The 25,531-nt window shown below is 35.3% G+C and overlaps 1 protein-coding gene across 1 annotated transcript in view; it reads right to left on the bottom strand.

The window, feature by feature from the left end:
- The window catches only part of Dnah11 (dynein axonemal heavy chain 11), a 302,098-nt gene that overhangs the window by 194,016 nt on the left and 82,551 nt on the right, over positions 1 to 25,531 (bottom strand). The window contains exons 29-30 of the mRNA XM_076853784.2: positions 16,665 to 16,814; positions 13,730 to 13,963 (exon numbers count right to left, since the gene is read on the bottom strand). Coding sequence (XP_076709899.2) covers positions 13,730 to 13,963; positions 16,665 to 16,814 — 384 coding nt within the window. The remainder of the gene's footprint in view (positions 1 to 13,729; positions 13,964 to 16,664; positions 16,815 to 25,531) is intronic.

Below are 25,531 nucleotides of genomic sequence, written 5' to 3'. Positions count from 1 at the left end.
AACGAAGGACAGTGACAATGCACACCAGAACAAGAATTTGTTCTCTCATCCACAAGATGACACATGTGGTTACTGTCTCCAACAAGGAACACAGACACATAATTATAATTGTTTGATGAAACAAACACAAAGGACTTAGATAGCATGCAGAATACAGAAACAGGGCTTTGCCTGATCTAGGGCTTGGAAAGGCATTTTGGAGGAAAGAGTATGTATGCTGAAACTGAAAGACTGAGCAGGATTTTAGCTGTGAAGAATTCAGGAGTTGACCACCCAGGGGAGCAGTGTTCAGCTACCGAAGCAGCCTGTGGGAAGGTTCAGAACAGAGCAGGTGGCCCTGGGAGGGAGCTGTAAGTACAGAATGGCAGGAGGAGGAGCAGAGAGAACAGGTGCATGAGGATGCTGGAGGGGAAAGCAAGGGCCAGAACAGGCAGTACTTGGTCACCTCACACAGGTTGATGGTGTTGATGGTGTTGAAGGAGTCTGAAGGAGGGTGATGATTAGATTGCATTTTAAAAGATTTCTCTGGAAGGGAAATGAATCGGAAGGAAACAAGACTAGAGGGAGAAAGTCCAGAGGAAGATGCTACAGCCCCCTAGGTCAGAGGAGGGCCGCTTGGAATAGGATAGCAATGCAGCAGTTTGAGAAAACAGGGCAATCAGACATCTCTGGGGCAACTGAAGATAGCTGTGGTCGACTTGGACAGTAGGTGAAAGAAGAGTCAAACCAGCTCCTAGTGTCGCAACTGGAGAAGAATATTCATGTCATTTTCTGAAACTTGGAACACTGGAGAGCAGATTTAAGAAGAAGAGCTCAGCTATTTTGATGTTGTGTGTTGTGAGTACCCTGTGAGAATTCCAATACAAATCAAATATGCTTTTGACTGTGCTTCAGGAGAGACAGCCGAGCTGGAATTCAAAGTCACCAGCAATTTGACAAAGAAAATAGAGCATCCTTAGCAGTGGGTGAGATTAGCCAGGGATGGGTAATGTGGTGAAAAGAAAAAAGGACCCAAGACAGAGTCATAAGAAACAGAAACATTTCAGGGATCAGAGGAGGAGCCAGGAAAATTGAAGAATAGCCCAAATGTTCTAAGTAAAAATTGGAATTCAAATAATCTTGAATATAAGTGAGGAGAGTATTTGAAGGAGAAGGGAGTGTTTTCTAACATTAAGAATTCAGAAATAGATGGAATCTACTGGTAGAAATGGGCTGTGGAGAGTCTAGGAGCAAAGGGAAAGAATAAGCACAGTTGGTTGGTCCGCTGCACCCTGGATTCCACCTCCACAGATCCACAGATCCACAGAACTACGAATAGAAAATATTTGGGAGAAAAACCCTTAATCCATACCAAACATGTATAGAACTTTTACTTCTCCTTACTCCCTAAACAATTAAGTATATCAATTATTGAGCATTGCATTAAGTATTATACATAATGAGGTAGTGATATAATGTAATCAGGAGGATATGCATAGGATATGGGCAAACACTACACCATTTCATATAAATGACTTGAGCATCATGGGTTTGCATATTTAAAGGGGTCTTGGAATGAATTCCCCCAAGGATAACAAGGGAAAACTGTAGTGACACTAGCTCAACAAAACTTTAGTGAAGACACAGGTTACAGAGCTAGGGCAGGAAATGGAAGGTGATGTGGTATTAAGGAACCATCTTTGTTTTTATGTAATGGGAGAGATCTAGGCATATGTAATAACAGGAATAAGCCAGAGTGAGAAACTGAAGACAGAAATAGAAAAGGAAGTCAGGACAATCCTGAGAGAAACCAGAACACTGGTAGAGAAGAGGCTCTGGACAATGTGGGTGTCACCCTCCCCCCTCCTAATAGAGGTCAGTGCAAAGCAAGGGACAGAAGCTCAAATACCACTGATCTAATTCTACTCTGATGAGATCATCAGATAAGAGCTAACATTTATTAAGTGCTTCTGGAGGCATTATGTGTGCACATGTGTATTGCACATATTCTAATTTATAACTGATAGCACTTTAGGAACCAGCTATCAGAACTCTTGACCCCTTTCCCACTGGACCTAACACTCAAGTTCTTGTTTTATAACAATAGCAATAAGGATCCTGAAACCCAGCAATGGGTCACTTTAAGCAGTATGTGAAACAATGATTTTCCTTTCCACCAGCCAAAGCAAAGAATATTGTTAAAAGACCAAGTCCTGCCTTCTGAAATCATCAGGGCATGTGTTAGGCATTCTCAATTTGTTGCCTTCCTTTCCAAGGTTCACTTCCTACTTTTCTAAGTGTATTGCCGAAACCACTAGCACAATATTGAGCAAAGAGTGTAGGAGACAAGTGAACATAATTACCTCACGTTTGACACTAATGGAAATGATTTTAAAGTTTTACCATTAAGTATGATTTTCTCTGCAGGTTTCTGGTAGATATTTTTCATTAAGTTATAAAGGTTCTTTCAAATGCTTATATTAGAAAAGAAAAAAGATGTAAAGGCAATAACCTAAGCTCCCACCTGAAGAAATTTGAAAAAGAGGAACAAATTAAACTCATAGAACAAAAAACAAAAAGTAACCAAAATAAAAATGCAAATGAATGAATTATTAAACAAACAATAGAAAGTCAACAAAGTCAAATGTTAGTTTCTTGAAAACAAAGTTGATAAACACCTAAAAAGTCTAATGGGAAAAAATAGAAAACATAAATTATCAATACCAGGAATGAAAGTGGGACATCAGGCCAGAACTTAGATATTCTACGGACAATATTGAGACAATATATCAAACTGTGAAAATAAATTGGAGAACAGATCAAGGTTAGACGAATACTTTCTGTGAAGGGCAGACAGTGACCATTTCTGATTTCTCTGGGCCATGTGGTCTCTGTCACGACTCCTCTATTTTGCCATTATAGAGTGAAAGCAGCCACAGACAATAGGCATCGAATGATTCAGCCAGGGCCCCAATTCTAACACAATGGGGAAATACTTTGAAAAGTAAAAATTTCCAAAACTGACACAAGAAAAGCAGCAGCCCCCAAAGCTAAACAGCTGTGTGTGTATAGAAGAAATAAATTTATAACAAAAAGTATTCAAAAAATGCCAGGCCCAGATATCAGAGAGGTTTGCCATAAACTGTCACGAAACAGAAGAAAATGCAACCCTCGGCAGCTCCCTCTGAGAATACCCTGATCCCAAACCTAGAAGGTATCACAGGGGAAGGAATTACAGACCAATGACTGATAATGAAGGCAAAAATCATTAACAATCTGTTAGCAAACAGAGTCCAGGAAAGACATAAAGATATGGATATAAAGGATAATATGTCATGATCACATCGAGTTCATTAGTCAGGAGTGCAAAGTTGACTTAACTTTCAAAACTTCACAGTTAACACAAACCACATGGCTATCTCAACAGATTTGAAAAGGCTCAAGGTGTCTTCAAGATAAAAACTCTCTCTAGTAATAGGAGTAATTTTCCTTTATTCGATAAAGGACATTTGTAAAGACATATAACATCAGGCATAATGGCGAAACATTCAGTTGATATGATGTACTGATATGATGTAAGGTACTTTTACTACATCTGCTCAATATTGTATTGAGTCCTGACTCAAAGATTTAAGAAAAGGAAACAAAGAGCAAATAAAACAATGAAAAAGTAAAAATTTCATTGCTTACAAATGATGTATTTATGTATGTAGTAAGTCCTATGGAATTTACTCGGGCGTACACTCGTGTGCATGCATATACACACACACACACACACACACACACACACACACACTCTCTTAAAACTACTAAATGAAGAAAGCAAACTTGGCAAAGTCCCAAGACTTTGTAAATATTTAAAAGGCAATATATTTCTATTACCAGCCACAATCACTGGAAAATAAATTTAAAACTTAATTAGTATATAAAACAGAAACAAATATCACATATTTAAATATATATATACTGAGAAAAGTACAAAAATTCTACATTGAAAACCATAGAAAACATTGCTGAGAGAAATTAGAAATGTCCTATTATAACAATAAACCATTACTACAGAGATGCTCATTCCCCCAAGATTTATATTTAGATCCAATGCCATCCCAGTCAAAAAATTTTAAATTAATTTTTTATTTATATTTGACAGTGTAATGCATTATAATTCTTATTATACATACAGGGCACAATTTTTCATGTCTCTGGTTGTGTACAAAGTATATTCACACCAATTTGTGTCTTCATACATGTACTTTGCATAATAATGTCCATCACATTCCACCATTTCTAATCCCATGCCCCCTCGATTCTCCTCCCATCCCTCCCAGTCAAAATTTAATTAGACTGTGACAAGCATACAGTTCAGTGCTAGAGCACTTGCTTGTGAGACCCTGGGTTGGATCCCTAGCACTAAAAAAAAAAATTTAATAAGGCCTCCAAAAATAGACTTTTAAAAATAAATGTCATGATAGTAAAATTTATACTGAAAATAACTTAAGAATATTCCAAACAATTGTTGGTGTGGGGGAATATAACATGATTTCAAGATTTACTACAATGTTATAATAATTAAGACTATGGATTTGACATATATACAAAAAAATAAATCAATGGAACAAGAGAGTCTAGAAATAGATCCACTTATGTACAGTCAATTAACTTTTGACCAAGATGCCAAGTCAAGTCAATGGAAAAAGAAAAAATGTATAAATCACGATTCTAAATGAAAAATCTAGAACAATAAAGCAACTTGTGAGAAATAGGATATCTTCATGGCTTTTAGATAGGCATGACTCTCATACACATCAATGAAAATTTTGGTACATCAAATTATAACTTTCTGCTCATCAAACACCATTAAGAAAATGAGAAGTCTACTTATTTTCTGACAAAAGATTTATATCTAAAATAAATTCTCAAATCAACAATAAAGAGGCAAAATACCCAATTTTTAAAAAACAGAGCAAAAGATCTTCATGACAAAAGATTGATTAATACATGAGAAATAATCCAATAGCTTTAGCTATTAGAGAATTGCAAATGAAAATGCACTGGGATATTATTTTATAGCCACTGGGAAGACTGCAATTATAAAAAATAACACCTAACACAGCCAAGTATAAAGTTTATAGAATTCTGTTACACTGTTGATGGGAATTTAATAATGGAAAACTGGTTGTGTCTTAGATGGTTAAATACAAACCTTCTCTACTACCAAGCAATTTCACTTTTAGGTATTTACCCAGATGAAATGAAAACATAATGCCCACAAAAAGACTATTTTCAAGAATGTTTAAAGCAGCCTTATACCTCACACTGGAAATCAAGAAGTCAAATAATAAAATGGATAAAAAGGTAGTATATTGATATATTGAAATACTACTAAACAGTTAAAAAAGGATGCATAGCAAATGCATCAACAAGGTAGATAAATCTCAAAAATATGTTTGTAAAGAAGTGTGAAGGATCTAAGAGTCACCATGAAAACTAATCTGCTAGTTTACTGCTGTTTCATGAGTACGGGCAGAAGACAGAGAGACTCCTGGGTCAGAGATAAGAGACAGTTTATTACTCACAGCAATATCCCAAGTCACCTTGGAGCATCTGTATTTGTACTAGTTCTCTAAGTTCAAACTATCAAAGGCTACTCAGAAAGAGTCATTACTTGCTATGTGAATTGTACTACAAAAGAAAAATTTTTGAGTTTAGGAAGCCCAAATCTTTTTATAAAAGATAGTAAGCTTGCCTGACCTTTGCTCCAGAAAGAGATATTTTTAGTATACTAGAGAATAAGACAACCTGCCTTTTGTTTCTGGAATGACTCGATTCTGATCTTCTGGACTGTATATTTCAGAATGTTCACCTGAAAATACAGTCCAGAACATCCTGAAATATATAGTCCAGGACAGAAGGCAGTCAGTACTTTTAATCATAAGCTATACAGAAACATGAGATCTATGGGATGAGTACTGTCTACCAACAGCGCACTAAGTGAAAAATCCAGACAACAAAGTTGATATGCCAATTTACAAGATAAACCCAAAGAATTTTCTTTTGTATTATATTATTGTATGGGTTTTGAATTGTATCTTTGCCTGGTTTTTGTATCAAGTTTATTTGAACTTTATAAAAGGAATAGAAAATCTTTCCATCTTCATTTATGCTCCCAAACAGTTGATTTAACATGATATTCATCTGTTCTTTTAAATGTCTAATAAACCCACCAAAACAGGGTTCTATTGCAGGAGTGGGTGGGGGATGGTAGAGTGCACATATTTGATTATGATACCTTGATTACAATTTGTTATGGAGTGAATAAGAGTTGTTCCCCAAACTCTCCTGTGTTAATGTAGAATAGTTAGAGCTAAAGTGATTGGATTATGAAAGACGTGATCTAATCAGTCTATCCTAGTTTGAATGGACTGACTGGGTGGAAACTGTACTGTGTGAGGTGTACTACAAAAGAAAAATTCTGAGTGGGGCATGGTTGGAGGAGGGGGTCACTGAGGGAGTACCCTGGAAGAGTTACATCTTTCCTGTGGTTTCTTCCCCTACCATGAGCCTAGTAATTTTCCTCCACTGGGACTTTCTGCACAACATGCTGTTGCACTTTGGCCCAGGAGCAATGGAGTTGGTCATCTATGGACTGAGATCTCTGAAGCCGAGCCCTGCTCTAAGGTGTTCTTGTCGGGTAATTTGATTACAGTGACAACAACACAACAAATTGACTAAAACACAATTTTAAGTATTTCTGTAGGTGTCTACTTGGATCTTCTACCACATTTGAATTAACTCGGCAAAAAAGTGTTCACAGAAACTCACCCATTTAGATTTAAAAAAAAAAAAAAATTAAACCCAGGGGTACTCCTTGTAACTCAGGGGTACTGAGCTACACTGTCCTTCCCCTGCCATTTTTTATTTCAAATTTTGAGGCAGAGTCTCACTGTTGTCCAGTCTGGTCTCAAACTTGCAATCTTCAGCATCCCAAGTAGCTGGCACCGTAGGAATATACCACCATACTCCACTTAGATTTTTAACTTATTTATTAGCAAAATGATACCACAAAGTTACCTTGCCAATTTATAGTCTCTACTCAAAGGCATGTTTCCATTCCCTACTCATTGCATGTTTTATTTTACCTCTGAATTGAAAAAACTGATATTATTGGTCTGTTCAAAGAACCAACTCTTGTGTTAATGAATCAGATTGGAATCATATGGCACGCGAGTAACAAATCCTCTTTTTCTCTTACCTCCATCTGTCATGGTGTGGATCTTGAGTTACTACAGGATCTACTCGACATTTTTTTTTCTCTAGAGAAAGGAGGTAAACTGCAAGCCATGAGCCAAACCTGGCCCACCATCTGGTTTTATAAATAAATTTTTGTTGGAACCCAACTATACCCATTTGCTTACAAATTTACCTATAGCTTCTTTCTCACCAGCACAACAGAGATGTTCAGTTGTGGGAAAGCAAACCATTTACCATCTGCTTCTTCATGGGAGAAGTTGGCTAACCCCTGCTCTATAGTCAAGGCATAATCATGACAGAAGTCCTCTATACATGGCTCACTTTACAAATTATTTCACAGGAATTTTAGTGGGGAAAAACACCTTTATTAATATTAGTTGGGGTGTGGGGGGAGTGGAAGAGGTTCTAACTGCCCGTCTCTTCTACATTCAATCCTATCACTGACCATAGACTGTGTTTTTTATATTTGTTGAATCTCAGTTTTTGATTTTTCTGAAATTTCACTGGGTTAAAATGGATGTGTCATTCCCTATTTGACTAGAACTTCCTCATTTTTGAATGACTGCATTGATTTTGTTCCCTCTAAGTTACCCATCAGTTCAATTTCATCTGTTGGTTAAATTCCTGGTATCTTTCACATTATCTGGTCCAGTACTTTCAGGAACAACATGAATGTATTTTTCATATCTTGCAATTCCATGTGCAGTCATCTCTTGGTGACTTGGTTTCAGGATTGCCTCCCCACCACCGCCAGATACAAAAATCTATAGATGTACAAGTCCCTTATTAAAAAAAAAAAAAAAGCATAGTCTCTGGGTATAACCCATGTACCTTCTTCCTGTACTTTAACATATAGATTACTTATAGTATCTAATACAACATGAATGCTATATAAATAGTTATACTATATTGTTTAGGAAATAATGATAAGAAACAAGTTTTTACAAATTCAGTACAATTAAAAAAAACATTTTCTATCTGCAATGGGAAACCTGATGATATCAACTTAATTTTGGATGAGAAAAGAAGTAAAACACATGTGCTTTCCTCAACTTATTGTGGGTCCCTGTAGATTATAAAGCATGAAACTATCAGATCCCACTTTTATATGAAGGCAAAAAGACAAAAACAAAACAAAAAACTTGTGTCCAATATGTAGTGGGTAGCTTCAGGATTGACAGGTTCTCCAAGTCAGTTAATAAGGATTAAGACAAAATAAAGATAATTACAAATTTTGTATATAATCTGGTTTTTAAACAATTTCTCAGCATCTGAGAGTGAGGCCAAAATACGGTTTCTTTTTAAGCAACAAAATACGGTTTCTTTCCTAAACACAGTAATTTTGAATCTTTGTGTGTAGGGGGAAGATGGACCGTTAATGAGAAAGTTTTATGTTGTTGATTATGAATCTCATCAAAGGTCTCTGGGTAATTTCTCAGCATACTACAGTTGATAATTTTTTTAAAGTACAAAATGTAATTGTACTCTCAATTTCTCACATATTTCAATAATGAAGGAGAAAAATACTTTCTTACCAGGTCAAAAGCCTTTAAAACACATTTTTCTCCCCAAGGAAAATTCAAATCTGAGAATTTTCAAAGACAAAGCAGGTATATACACTCCAAAATGCAGAATTTTTGCATTTAATCCCAATATCATCATACATACAGTCATAAAAGACCTCAGGGAAATAGAATTTAAAATAATTATCTTAGATTTATTTCACTATACTTTGTAAGTAAAGGAAAAAAATACTTGTTTAGGTAGATCACCAATTATAGCCAAATCTGATCTCTAGTTTTTAAATTAAGTCATTTAAAAGACCTAAAGTTCATTTTAAAAACTGTTCGCAATATTACCAAGAGTGATTTTAATTAAAAACACTCTAGCAGATGGTTCCATCATTTTTAAAGGGAGAACACTAAAAGGATTTCAACTTAGACCCAAACCACAACTTTGAAAGTATGCAAATGTTAGTTTCTCTAGATTATACATTAGTATCCGTTCAGAACTGAAATACTATATCGAAGGCACCTGTTGGGTTTGTCTGTCAAACATTCCAATTTGTGTTTGGAGTGTTTCACAGTTAAATTGATAAATGCTTTCTTCTTTTTCTGTTTTTCTTCCTTTTCTCTACTTCTCATTTCATACACACACACATACACACACATAGTGTTATATAAATATTGAACAAAATGGAAAGCAAAAAAAAAAAAAATATTGAGAGAAGAAAGCTAAATTTCTCGAATTAGTTGAATAAGTTAAAGCTCCTGGAATGTGAATTGCCTGAGGAGGAAGAGCAGCAGGAGCAGCTGTCCATCGTTACCAAAGGGGAAGCAAAGAGGCAACATGAAAGCTTGAAATACGTTAGTGCTTTGAAGAGCAATAAAATCCTTTACAACACTCAAAATCTCAAGTCTATGTCATGTGAAGCTGAGGTGTTCCAAAACGACCCTGCAAATGGGATCAGGAAGTCCTAAACGGAATAAGCACAAAATTAATCCAGAACCTTTAAGAGATCTGAATAAATGAGGGGAAAAACACACCAGAGGACATTGGTGCAACTCAGTAGAGACTTTTTACAGGAAAAGCAAACTTTGATAACCTTTTAATAAATAAGCCCAGAGCCCCAAGTGATAATGCATGTCTATAATCCCAGTGACTCAGGAGGCTGAGGCAGGACGATCACATGTTTGAGAGCAGCCTGGGCAACATAGCAAAATTCAAAATCTTGAAATTAAAAAGAAAGAGGACTGGAATGTGTTTTAGTGCCCCTGGGTTCAATTCCCAGTATCAAAAACCAGTCTCAAGAGAACTAGTATTGGTAGAACAATCTAAATAAAAGTATCGAACATCTCTGAAGTAACTAATGAAAGACTGAAAACCACAGTAGAAAGACTGGTATTCATAAAACTGATTTTTAAAAACCCCAAAGAACTTTGGGAGGTTGAAATGTAATTACCTTACTTATTTCACTAGTTTAATTTCAGTAAAGTATCTATAAGGAAATCCTTGTACACCACTGGTGAGACTGTATCTTTATACTACCATTATTGAAAACAGTATGGCAATTATTCAGAAAACTAAAAATGGAACTACCAGAGCATCCAGACAACTCAATCCTGGGGATACATTCAAAAGAACTGAAATCAGCATGTCAAAGAGATATCTGCAGTCCTAAGCTCATGGCAACACTTTACAAAATAGTCAAGACATATAATCAACTTCCATGTCCATGAATAGATGAGTGAATTTTTTAAAAAAAGTGGTAAATACATGCAATGGAATACTATTCAGTTTTTAAAAAGAAGGAAATCCTGTATCTGCAGTAAGAGTGACAAACCTAGAGGACATTATGTTGAGTGAAATAAACAAGGCACAAAAAGAAACACTACATGAGCTTACTTATAAATGGAGCATGACCAAGTGGAACTGGTATTTAAACAAAGTGAAATGGTGGTTACCAGAGGCGGGGGTTGGGGGGGTGGGGGTGGGATTAGAAAAGTGTTAGTCAAATGATACAAAACTCCAGTTGGATAGAAGGAGTGAGTTCAAGAGATCTATTGTCTATTGTTGGTGACTACAGTTAATAACAAAATATTATATATTTGAAAATTGTTGACTTTAAGTGCTTTCACCACAAAAATTACTATGTGAAGTAATACATATGCTAAATAGCTTGATTTAATCATTTCACATGTATATCAAAACATCAAGTTATATACAATAATTTTTTTAAAAAATATTTTTTTAGTTGTCAATGAACCTTTATTTTATTTATTGATATGTGGTGCTGAGAATTGAACCCAGTGCCTCACACATGCTAGGCAAGTGCTCTGCCACTGAGCTCAACCTCAGCCCAAATAAATACAATTTTTATTTGCCTATTAAAATACATAAAATCTTTAAAGTAAAAAAAACTTAAAGTGTTTAGGGGCAAAGATTACAGATTTCTGTTACTTCTTTTGAAATGAATGATACATATACATATATATGTGTGTGTGTGTGTGTGTGTGTATATATAAAATGAATGGGTGGAGAGCTTAACAACAAATATGTGAGAAATAAAACAAAATATTAATTATAGAATCTAGGTGGTAGGCATGCACATAAATGATTGTTTCAATTTTTCTATATGTTTGGAAATTTTATGGCAAATTATTGGGAGGATGTATCAAATACATTATATATCATATTAGACACACTGTCATTGTTACTGCCAACAACGTCATAATATAACAATAACAATGGCTAACACATCATACTTAAATTTTGTCAAGTACTTTAAAATAGCATTTTACATATATTAACCAGTTTCATCTAACTACTTATATATAATATATAATCCTGGTACTGTCACTATCCTTGCTTTACAGATGATGAAACATAGAGCAGATAGATAGCTTGTCCAAAGCCAAGTTATACAGCTGTTAAGTAAGTGGTAGAAACTAAGATCTGAACCTATATAACCTGAGTTTTTTTTTCTTAATCATATGCTACATATGCTATGAAAGAGGTTAGTAAACTCAGAAGCAGATTTATAAAAAAAAAAAAAGTTTAGTAAAGTCAGAAGTAGATTTTAAAAATCACTTGGATTATAGCACAAAAAATATAAAGAGTTGGGAAATTTAAACTACAGTTTAAGAGATGGAGTGGGCAGAATGAGAAATTTCAACATACTTAATAAAACTCTAGATGAAAAGAATAGAGCAAATGGAGAAAAAGAATTATTCAAATCAGAACTGGAAGAAAATTTTTTCTGAAGTTGAAGACAGACATATAAATGAAGATTCAGGTTCACTGAGTCTTTAGCATACTAAATTTGAATAAAAAAACCTACAAAAATGTATAGTATAATAAAATATCAGAACCACAAAAAGAAATCTTAAAAGCAGCCACAACCAATAGACTAATTACAAAGGAAAAACAAAATTTAACTGAAGATTTTATAAAAATAAAAACCACAAGATAATGGAAAAATTTTTAAAGTTTGAAAAGAAAATAACTCTCAATTTAGAATTCTATACCTAGCAAAAATATCAAAATTCAAAATAAAAAAGACAAGGAACCAGGTTTCCAATAATAATCAACCACTCACTGTATGAACTGCTAAAAGGTCTACTATGGAGACGAATTAAATCCAGAAATAGGAAATGGGATAAAAATTAATTAAGTCATTGCTAAAAACATTGGTAAATTTAAAATAATGTCATTCCCACTACCACAATTTATAGGGTTCAAAAAATAACATGAAATAATGGCAAATAATGGTTAAAAAAAGAGGGGATACTCGAGATGGGAATAAATGATTTTCATCTATGAACATTAAATTGTTAAAACAATTTAAGAGCCTTGAGAGCACAAACATCATTCCTAGGACCATAGAAGCAAGAGCCTGCCTAAGAATCGGACAATCAGAGGAAACCCAAAGAAAGTAGAGGGAGGAAACAAATGCTGGAATTTCCAGATAAATGAATACCATTTGGTTATTTTTAGTGTAAATTTGATGTATAATCATGAGAAAAAAGGTTGGTAATATATTGAATGAAAACATTAATTAACCAAATAAAATATATGGCATGTAAAAGAAAATGATACTTTTCTATGCATATCTGCCAATATAGATATACATCTACTATATATAATATATACACACACATATATGTATATATATTATACTTATATGTAAATAGCACAAATTGACACATATTTATGTACAGATAGGCATCTATACACTCACACAAAGGTAGAATTAGTTAATAGAAGAAAAACCTTAAATGTTTGTATGCCGAATGTTTTTTTCTAGAAAGTGAATCTATATTTTGCTTTTTAAAAAATATTTTTCATGAATTTTATGAGCATATTTTCTTCTTTTGTATTTTTGCCAATAAACATATACTAAATCATGAAATTGAAAATAAAATTGATATAATCTATAAAATATCATTATGATTATAAGAAGCAAATATTCGAAAAAAGCACAAAATGACAAGTTGAAGGCAAGGGAGAAAAAATTAAATGAAGAGAAAAAAATTAGAGTAAAATAAGTAGAAATATGCTTGTTGAAAGATTTAAGTTTGAGCAGTGATTGACAACAGCTGAAAGGTAAGACAGGATATTACTTTAACTAAGTATTTTAAAATGTCATTACTACATATAAAACACTTATAATAAAAAAGCAATTATTAGCAATTAACCAGAAAGTAATTTTTATCAGAAAATAATAAATTGAGTTTTAATTACTTACTTATTTATGTCCTTGAGATAAAAATTAAGTACTTAGCTTTAGCCACTAGAATTTTAGAGACAGCTCCCTAGGAAGAAATCAGCCACTTCTTTAAATTCAATCATAACCTCAAATAGAAACCAATACCATATCTTCCAAAGGATGGAAAACTAAGAATATATTTTTATCCAAATGTAAATCATAAAGGAATGAATGAAACTTACCTCTTTAAGTCCCTTCAAGTGTCAAAAAATCATAAACCTATAAAAATACCTGTTTTTTATGGAAATCCTTCAGAGCCGTTTCATAGCCTTCCTCCAGCCTACTGAAGGCTATTCCAACATCTGTGGTCCACCATATTTGTGAGCTGGTCAGTGCAACCTGAGCTGGGAAATCGAAAATCCACAGTTCCCGGGGTGTTTCCTCGTAGGCCACTATGGCTTCGGTGATAGACTGGCGCACAGTCTCTTGCATGGTCTGTTCAAGCTGCAGAAGCCAAGTTTCCACCTTCAGAAAGAAATGGAATGTGCAGCATAGGGTTACCTATGGAAGGAGGACCATTCTACCTTCCCACCAGCTCTAGGCCATGCAGCAAGCAAGACCTTGTGTGGATTACTTTAAAGTCCTATAGAAAGCTACAGAGGGGAGGATGAGCAAATGATCAAATGATGAATGAAGTCTTTTTCCTACCTGAGCCCGTCTTCTCATGCTGACACACCTCATTGCATTTTACATACCAGCTGCCTAATAGTTTTCCACAGCCAAAACAGAGCATGGGTTCTCTATTATTCATTTTCCAGGTTTAAAGACTAAGAGGTTCTAGACCAAGAATCTCCCCAGCTCTGACAGTGTTTTGAGAAAAATGCAGCACCACCTGAGGTCCGAGTCATATTCAAGAGTTTTGGGGATAATGGAAAACTGATTTCTAAAAAATTATCTTCTGATAATATTTAAATCTCCTGAAAATTCTCTAATATCTTCATAGTTCTGAGTCTTATGACAGTGTTGTTAGTAAGTATCTTAATTATATTCGCTAGTGGTTCTAATCTTCACACTTGTCAGAAATAAGACAGCAAGAGAACATAAAAAAGAGGACAACTGCCGACTTGTGAAAGTTAATCTTTTTTAAAAATTTTCATTTCAAGTTTATTTTGTTCCCACAAATATATCTTAGTCAGTTTTCCACCCTGTTCAAATGTACTTTGTTAATAATGCATCTGTCTTCATTTGCAAATATCAATAAGTAAAAGGATTCATAACTATTTGCAAATGATTGAGTACAGCCAAAAAAGACTGTATGGAATAAATTCCAGGACCATGTGAGATACTGAAGATTTTACAACTGATTTCTTCCTCTTCTCTTGTGAAGATGGAAGCAGCATTCCTAGAACATCTTCTCAAGAGAAGTGGGGAGGCTGATGAGCTATCCATCTTCTTCTGCACGGAAAAAGGAAGCACCATCATGGTCACGGCTCCAACATCTCTTATTAGCTGGGCTTTGTTAATGTTTGAGTTAATGGTCCCTGATCTAAAAAACAGAGTCCTGTATCTCTGCTTTAATCACTAAGCACAACTCATAAAGACACCAGATAACAAGTTCTGCCAGTAAATCAGTCATTATGTGTGCAGCTCCTATATACTCTGTGGCTCATGTCCTCAATACAGCCACCTGTCCTCAAAAACATTCCAGTCCATTTGGGAAGACCAAACACATGTGGCAGTCAACATACCAGCTCGTGGTGTTCAAATGACTACACCAACAATGCTGACTTAATTCAGCATGATCAGAACTAAGTTCTGATGAGTGCTTGCTACATCCTTTCCTTTTTAATACTTCAAAACCTTCTGCTTAACCTTCTATGGCAACAATTGTCACCTCCCATTATTACTCATAATGTGAATATACATTTCCTCGATGAGCCAAGGAGTCCTCAATGACAAGGGTTATATCTTATTCATTTCTGGGTCCCTAAAAACCTACCTTGGCATACAATGCACAGTATTCAGTAAATACTTGTCAAATAAATAAACTAAATTTGGAGGAAACAATTATAAAAATGTAAAAGGTTTAAAAAGAAAGTAAAAAGCATCTTATCGTAAAACAAAGGCAATTAAGTGAATGCAGTATATGTCCCCAAGTCTCTTGCATAAATTGCTTATATAGAATAAATTAGAGCATCATAAAAACTTTCAATATCAAGGGTTCCTGCTAGTGACAACTACATCCATCAGTTGGACTCTCCCCTCTGGGCATCATGCCAGGAGATGAACAGTCTGCTGGGGAGGGAGTAGACAGCAGCACACTTTTGTCAAGATAGTTTATGGTGACTTCTTCTAATCATTATAATAATATCCTAAAAGCCCAAGAGATCAAAAAATATATTTTAATCAAAGTATTCTACCATCTGCTTCCCCTTCATTTGGCAGGATTTTTCTGGTACAATATTAAAAGGCAACAGAGAAGAGTAAAGGAAACACTTATAAAATAAGCTTGCAATCACATTTCTGCAAAGAACACTTTATAAGGAACTCCCTGTCCCAGCCCAAACAGTTCTCTGACACAGGTTATTCCCTTGGTTACTCTGTGGGTTAATCTAAGATACATAAGACTCATCAGAAAAAGATGCAATTTCCCTAAATCATCTGCATATATCAAAAGTTCTGTCATAAGTTATAAGGAGGCATTCTGTGGATAACTCTTAAGGGTGTTTTTGAGGTATTTAACTGTAACTGTAGAAAATATTCTGTTACCTCTGTGCACACAACTCAATCAGCCTTATTTATGAGCAGCCATTTACAACATTCATATCAGAATATTGAACCACAAAGCCTCTTTAAAACCACCCTACTTCAGGACACTGCTTGGATCTAACCCTTCCTGTATTCTGAGGAGTGGTGGAACAGAGCACATTTTGTAGAAGGTCAAGTCACTGGACTGTATTTGCTAGTAATTCTGGAGTCCACTCATTCCATTTGTGATAGTCCATTCTGTCTAGTTCAATTCCCAGGATCTCTGACACCCTGCTGGGTGCTGAAGTTAAATGAGCAGTCACCAGGAAGCTTGGGACAGTAGCCCCCTCTCACACTGGATATCAGCAAACAGGAATCTCCTAACTCAAGACCAACCAGAGCCTGATTTGACATGAGTTGGTTTTTTCTTATTCAATTTAATTCCCCTGGCATAGAAAACCTCATAATCAAATCTTACATGGCCTATGCATTCACACTTGGCTTGGAACGGGACATACTCCTTTTCTTTGCTGTACATCCCAACTGCTCGGTAAGCAGACACATCCTGATTATCTTCAAACTGCAGATCTGTGATGCTGTCAAACAGTTTGGCAAGGTGACGTGTTACCTAAGACAAGAATATTAGAAAAGATAAGAATGTTTCTTACTGCAGTTGTAGCCTGGTAATCTAAAGATAATGCTACATGAAGTTACAAAACTTTCCTTATAGAATTATAAAGTGATCTCAAAATGGTTTTCCTCAAAATAAAGGTCACTTATCAAATTTCAGCCCTTGAAATGACCTTGAAAGATAATAGCCAGGCACCTGGGTTCATCACCACGTGGTGGCTGGTGAATACTTACCATGCAAAGTCCCCCGTTTTCTATTTGAAGATTAGAAACTTGCCAACTTCTCTATATAGACATTATTCCTGAGGACAATCATTCTGCTGTGATGTTTGAAGTCAATTTTTTAAAATTCAGATTTATTTTATTAGTGTATATTGTTAAAAATCTGACAAAATATGTGAAGCCAGTATGCAAATTAGAATCTTATGATTTTGGGGGTCCACTGTTATCATTTATTTGCTCTGATACTTTAGCGAGCCCAATAACATCCTTGTGGCATAAGATAGATTATATTTTCCTATTTTCATTGACAAGGAAATTGAAACTGAAGTATTAGGTGAAATTCTCTTAAGTCAACATTGCTAAAAGTGAATGGCAATGAGATTTTCAATCTACAATTCCCAGCCAAATTAATAAAGGTCACACACCTCTGGCATTATAACCTCTTGTGTCCTTAGTTTTGCACTCACCAATGGAACCCAATAAGTAGCACACTGGACTCAAGGCATATTACAATTTAAGAGCTAAACAAAGATTAAGATTATATTAAAAGACAAAATACCAGCACCTGTTCTACTAGAATAAAATCTAACTGACCTCCAAACACAACCTGATTTAGCAGCACCACACATCCAGTCATGTCAGCACAGACTACAATAGGCCTCCCACCCAGCAGACTCACACACAGGAAGGCAAAAACAACAGACTTTATCATCAGGCATGTCACTCCATCATCTGTCTCAGGATGGACAAAAGAAAGGTCAGAGATCAATTGAGAGGAAGCAACACAAGTGAGAACAACAAATGTTCCTTCCTTATACCTGGAGCAAATAAATCCCGCTAAGTGGAAAACAGCTTCCTTTGCAAAATTAAAAACAGAATTACCAATTCCATTCCTAGGTGTACTCCTAAAAGAACAGAAAACAGGTACTCAGATTTGTACACCCCTGTTCACAGCAGCATTATTCACATTAGTTGAAATGTGGAAGCTGAAATGTCTATCAATGAACGAATAGATAAACAAACTGCAATATAGATACACAACGCAATATTGGTCAGCCATAAGAAGTACACATACATAAAACAACATTACCTCTGACGGCACACTAAATGGAAGAAGCCACTCACAAAAGCCATGTATTAAATCATCTCATGTATATGAAATACCAAGAATAGGTAAATCCAAAGATGCAGACAGCAGAATGGTGGCTTATAGAAAAAGGGAGGCATGAAGAGCAACTGCTTAGTGGACATAAAGTTTTATTTTGGAGTGATGAAATGTTTTGGAACTTAGGTAAGAGATGGTGGTTGCATAACACTGAGAAAGCAAAAAATAGCAATGAAACATACACTTTAAAATGGCCAATTTTTAGAAATAAACAACAAGACAAAACCCTATAGGAACTATAAAAACACATGGAGATTGACCCATTCGTCATTCAAAAGTGTATTGTTCAAACAGAGGAAATCAGGGAAGAAATTAAAAAATTCTTAGACTCCAATGAGAATAGTGATACAACATATGAGAACCTCTGGAACACTATGATGGCAGTGCTAAGAAGAAAGTCTATAGGGATGAGTGCCTACATAAGAAAATCAGATATATCCCAAATAAGCAGACTAATGATGCATCTCAAGGTCCTTGAAAAAGAACAAAATAATTCCAAAACCAGTAGAAGGAAGGAAATAATTAAAATCAGAGCCAAAATCAATGAAACTGAGAATAAAAAAACCAAGATTGATGAAATAAAGTTGGTTCTTTGAAAACAAAACAAGCCCTTAAACTAACCAAAAGAAAAAGAGAAAACCCAAATTAATAAAATTAGAGATGAAAGAGAGCAACCACCATGACATCACAGAAACCCAACAAACTCCACCAACAGACTGTTAGAGTTAATGAACAATTTTGATGAAGTAGCAGGTTACAAACTCAACATACAAAGATTAATAGCCTTCCTATATACCAACAATGAATCTACTGAGAAAGAAATCAGGAAAACAATTCCATTCACAATATTCTCAAACAAGCAAACAAAAACAACTACAACAACAAAACACTAGGAATAAATCTAACCAAGGAGGTGAAAGACCTCTACAATGAAAACTATGGAACACTAAAAATAGGAACTAAATAAGACTTCAGAAGATGGAAAGATCTCCCATGTTCATGGATAGGCAGAATTAATATTGTTACAATGGCCATACTACCAAAACCAATATACAGATTCAATGTGATCCCCATCAAAATACCAGTAACATTCTTCACAGAACTAGAAAAAAAGAGTCTAAAATTTATTTGGAAGAATAAAAAGATCCAGAATGGTCAAAGCAATTCTAAGACACAAAAGCAATGTCGGAGACCTCACAATACCTGACTTCAAATAATACTGCAGAACCTTTGTAACAAAAACTGTGTGGTTCTGGCATAAAAACAGACACATAGATTAACAGTACAGAATTGAAGACACAGAGACAAACCCACCTATCTACAGTTGTCATATCCTTGACAAATGTGCCAAAAACATGCGTTGGAGAAAAAACAGCCTTTTAAACAAATGGTGCAAGAAAAACTGGTTATTCATATGTAGAAGAATGAAACTAGACCCTTGTCTGTCACCTTGTACATCAACTCAAAATGGATCAAAGACCTAGGAATTAAATAAAAAACTATGCAACACCTAGAAGAAAACGTAGGGTCACACTCCAGCATAGGCACAGGTAATGACTTTCTCAATAGGACTCCTAAAGCTCAGGAAATAATGCCAAAATTAATACATGGTATGGCATCAAATTAAAAAGCTTCTGCATAGCAAGGGAAACAATTAGGAATGTGAAACCAGAACTTACAGAATGGGAGAAAACCTTTGCTAGCAACTCTTCTAAGAATTAATATCTAGAATACATAAAGAACTAAAACTTCACACCCAAAATTCAAATAATCTACTTAATAGGTGAGTGAAATAAAAAGATATTTCTTAAAATAAATACCAATGGCCAATTCATGAAAAAATGTTCAACATCATTAGCAAGTAGAGAAATGCAAATCAAAATTACATTGAGATTTCATCTCATACCCATCAGAATGGCAGTCATTATGAATAAAAATTAAGCCAGGTGTAGTGGCACATACCTGTAATCCCATCAGCTCAGAAGGCTGAGGCAAGAGTACTGTGAATTCAAAGTCAGCCTTAGCAATTTAACAAGGCCCCAAACAACTTAGTGAGACCCTGTCTCAAAATGTAAAAAGGGCTGGAGATGTGGCTCAGGGGTTAAGTCCCCTGAGTTCAATCCCTGGCATCAAAAACAACAAAAACACTATTAATAATAATAAATGCTGAAAAGGATGTAGATAAAAAGGGAAACTTTTACACTGTTGGTGGGATTGTAAATTAGTATAACCACTATGGTAGTCAGTATGGAGGTTCCTCAAAAGGCTAGGCATAGAACCACCATATGACTTTGCTATACCCCCCCCCCTCAGTATTTAGCCTGAAGAATTGAAGTCATCATACTATAGCAATATATGCAAATACATGTTTATAGTAGCACAAGTCACAAGAGCCAACTATGGAACCATTCTACGTATCCATAGAGGAATGAATGGATAAAGAAAATGTGGTATATATACACAATGGAGTTTTATTCAGCCATAAACAAAAATTAAATTGCGGCACTTGGAGGAAAATGGATGAAACTAGAAAATTTTGTGCTAAGTCAAATAAGCCAAACTCAGAAAGTTAAGGGTCATATGTTCTCTCTCAATCACAGAAGCTAGAGAGGAAAAAGGAAAAGAAAGATGGGGATGATCTCATGAAAATCAAAGGGAGATCAGTTAGGGAAAGGAACCAAAGGGTGGGAGGCAGGGAAAGCACTGGGGAGTGATATTAGCCAAACTACATTGCGCACGGTGTGCATGTTTGAATATGTAACATAAATCCCATAAATATATACAACTATAATGCACCAATAAAAAACAGGGGGAAAAATGTTTCAGGGGAAAATCTGGGGAACAATATTGATCAAGTTTTATTTTTATATGGTATGCATGTATGAATATGTGACAACAAATCTCACTAGTATGTATATAATGTATTAACAAAGAAGTGAAAAAATAAAATGGCTAATTTTACATTATATGAATTTTATCTCAACAGAAAAAAATAAGTCGCTGATAATCAGTAGATGGTTTGAAACTTTATAACATTTCCCAGTATATGGGGCTTCATCTTTGTAACAAGTTTTTCTTGAAATGCAGTTCAACCAGACTTGTTTACCTATATAACAGCACTTCTAGAAACAAAAGCAACCCATGTAAGTTATTTTCATGACCAGGTGAACACCAACATCTGAAAGAACTCTTTAAGGGTGATTTAATCTCTGAAGTATTTAGCCTTTATGTTTTTGCTGTATTTGCAGTTTTAGTGTTTAAGAAATTTTCCAAGTTTTAAAATAGATGAGTTTTTGAGATTCTCGCTTCCTTTAAATGTAGGCAGAGTGGTAGCTGACTGATCATGCTCAGGTTATCATATTCTCCTCCATCCCTGTGCATTACCCAAAGGACATTTATACACAGAAAGTCTCTGTAATATTCTAACAATTCACTCTCACAGCTGAAGTGGCCAGGAAGTGCACAGATGTTGAATGGCTTCTACTGCGTAATGGGCCTAGATAATATCCAGTTGAAAAGCTGTAGGAAAAATGAGACCTAAACTATCAGACACCCTCACACATTATTGCTTTGGTGAGAAAATAATTTCGAAACAACTTCTGGCCCTATAGTCACTCAGCTGGTGGCCAGGAAATGCAAACCTCATAGCATGCAGTTCTCCCATTTCTTATAGCTGGCCTGGTTGAAGTAGGATGGTTTCAAATTCTGTTACTTAAAGTCTGAGAGAACGGGACCTTTAAAAAAGAGGAAAAAAAAAAAAAGAAACTGATCCTATTGCCCTCCAATTAATTCTATATCTAATGACATCTCTTTCCATTTCTCACAAAATTAAAATTCCTTCTTCCTATCTATTTGGAAAGATGTTTTTATTTTATGACTAAAAAGAATAAATGAACACTTAAAGGAGTCAAAAAATGAACACTTAAAGGAGTCAAAGCTTCGTCATATTTTAAGTGGGGTCTAACAGGTGAGTAATGAAAATTGAAATAATGGTCCCTTGACGTATGTAAATTAGATGGATCTATATACTAATGAATACAGAAAAGCTGGCTTCCCACAGTTGTGTGGGATCATAACAATGACCACACCAGCTGAAACCACACTGAGCAACATCAATCAATGGGGAAACTAATGGTAGTGCAAAGACCTTTAAAGTTTTTCTCGTTTTTTTTTTTTTTTTCTTCAAAACATTGAAATCTCCCAATTGGTTACAAATAGACAATGGAAAAAACCTATCATTTAATAGTTAGTACACCAAACTGAAGATGTTAAGCATACTGAAACTTAAGTATTTTCCTTTGTAGAAAAGTTTCCCGAGGTAATTTACTAATAGGACTTGCCTCCTCCTCCTTCTCCTCTCACAACTTTAAGATAGGGAAAGAGCATCTTTTCTGTGCCTTGGCAAGCTGTCACATTCCTTTCAAAATCTAGACTGGCCACTAGCATTTTATTCTCTGAGCTTCCAGGGTCATGAAATTTCTTTGAGAGTTCCTTTAAAGTGAGGTTTTTGAGGGTTCGTTGTTTTACTGGCTTCTTCTGGGATCACTTCTGTCACAACCCCTGCTTTCATTCTCAGCACGTGCACTGCCCAGCTGTGTATCTGGACTGTGGAATGGTGCAGGTCACCCTTTTCCATTGGCCTTCTCTCCTGTAATGCCATCAATGTTTGATTCAAATTTTGCTTCCTGCCTTACCTGTTTCATCTTTGCCACACTTCCAACTTTGTTACTCCTTCCTCCCATCATTTATTGTTATAAAATATCACATGGGTTCATCCTAGAGACAAGGAAGTCACAAACTAAAAGCCTCGCTGCCTGTGTGTAAACAAAATGACAGATGTACAGTGGCTTACCACTGACAGAATTTAGAAGATAGGACATAACTGGTCATTGATCATAATGGGCATCTATTATTTAGCAGTGACTTCTGTGGACTGAAGAGTTAGCAATGATGTTTGCATTTGCGACCACTCACCATGAACACACCATAGTGTCTGAAATGTGAATTGTGTTGTCAGGGCACTGGTGTTATTTACTCAATCCTTGGTTGTGGAGATTCATATTAGAATCCTGCACAGTTCTGGAGAACTTCTTGTTAAATGTAAAAATTTATACCATCTGTCCATAGAGCCAGAGACATTCTCATATATAACTTTATAATTTAAAATCTAAACAATCCAGGGATCAAATGTTTGGTCAATTCCCATGACCTATAGCTGTGTTTACCTAGAAAGCAGAGATGAGATCACCTCATTTTCTAATTACATTTTCAAACTGCGTGGTTTTGTCTCTACTATCTAGTCTCATATTTTTCCAATCTATCTAAAGATGCTGCTAGTCATTAACTGAGATGAAATATATAAAAAGCCTGGTACCACTCCAGGCCTGGTGAGAACCACAGGATTCACTGATGTGTATTCATTAACTCATTTATCGATTTGGTCAGGATCTTCACAGTTGTAACATAAAGAATGACCAAATGTAGGCAATCTTATCTTTGTGCATATTATCCTCTAGAATAAGATAGAATATGAGCGTTATTTTTACGTGTATAAAAATTTAAGCTAGGGGCTGGGAATGTGGCTCAGTGGTAGAGTGCTTACCTGGTACGTGTGAGGCCCTGGGTTCAATCCTTAGCACCACCAGGGGGAGGGGGGGGGCATTAAACTAATCTGTTAAAATGGTAGATAATTGTTCTATTTTATTTCAAAAATGATAATATTGGTGATGGTCTAAGGATATGTAACATGGTTGAGGTCTAAATATGGTTAAATCAGTTATGGCACATATATAAAACAAAACTTTTATAGCTATTAAACATATTATAGGGGAATATTCCAGTTTTAATAAAATATATGTTAGGACATGAGCACAGGCACACATAAAAACTAGAAATACTCAAAAAGAGCATCTAGAAGCATATTATTCTCATCTTCTATATATTTGTACTGTTTTCAAACTTCCAAAAATGAATGCAAAATTACTTACATAACCCAGATTTGTTTTTACCAAAAATAATCAAAGTATATATGGCATTTTGTAATTTGATTTTTTAGTTATTAAGATAACTTAGACATATCCACACATCAGTGCATATGGGGTTGATTCTGTTTCTTCCTTAAAATCTTTGGCATGCATATATTGTATAATTTTATATAAATGTGTTCCCAACACAAATGCTGGAATATTTCAAATAAACTTTTGGAAACTGAAACACTTATAAAGAAAAATTCAAAAAAAAAAGTGCATACTATGTGATAAATTTAAGAAAGAGAACAAAACTCTTGTATCCACTGTCACTAAAAAATAGAACATCAAACCAGGCGTGGTGGCGCACGCCTGTAATCCCAGCAGCTTAGGAGGCTGAGGCAGGAAGATAGCGAGTTCAAAGCCAGCCTCAGCAGGAAAAAAAGTGAGGTACTAAGCAACTCAGTGAGACCTATTCTCTAAATAAAATACAAAATAGGGCTGGCGATGTGGCTCAGTGATCAAGTGCCCCTGAGTTTAATCCCCAGTACGCGCCCCCTGCAAAAAACCAGAACAACAACAACAAACAGAACATTAACATACAGAAGTCTGGATATCTATGGCAATTACTGTTTCTTTAAACATGGACATTATCTTTTAAAAATATGGGCCTTCTCTTCCCAAAACAGCACTCACCCACAGTATGTGTTCTGTTGTGTCTACCTTTTATTGCTCAACATCACATTAGTGAGATTTATTCATATTATTAGGTATAGCCTAGGTTGATGGCTTGTCTATGTTCCTTGCCATGTGGTACTCCACTGTGTGACTGTCACACAATGTAGTTACCATTCTATTGTTAAGGGACATTTAGGTTGCTTCTAGTTTAGAGCTATTGAAATGAAAATAGAACAGAGATGAGTGGGGTAGGAGAAGAGGACTGAAGGGAATGGAGGAGGGACAGGAAAAGGAAAGAACAGTGGAATGAATCTGACCAAACTTTCCTAGGTACATATAGGAACATACCACAGTGATTTTCACTTTGATGTATACCTATAATGCACTAATTTAAAAAAAAAACATAAATAAATAGAAGAAAAACCCACAGAGTAGAGGCAAGGAGAAATGGAAGTGGGAGGAGGAGAGAGAAAGGGGAAGTACTGGACCAAATTATAGGCCTCGCTTGTACAATTATACCAAAACGAACTTCAATATTATGTATGACTATGAATGCACTAATAATAAATTTTGAAAAGAAAGGGTACAGGTACAGGGTGGGGAAGAACTTGTGACCATCTTTACAACACCATGTATATGCTAAGTACTTTTCCTGTTTCTTTATAGAGTTTATTTATTTGTCAC

Source organism: Callospermophilus lateralis, chromosome 1, assembly GCF_048772815.1.
Source record: "Callospermophilus lateralis isolate mCalLat2 chromosome 1, mCalLat2.hap1, whole genome shotgun sequence".
NCBI classification, from domain to species: Eukaryota; Metazoa; Chordata; class Mammalia; order Rodentia; family Sciuridae; genus Callospermophilus; species Callospermophilus lateralis.
This window is presented reverse-complemented; position numbering and strand designations above follow the sequence as displayed.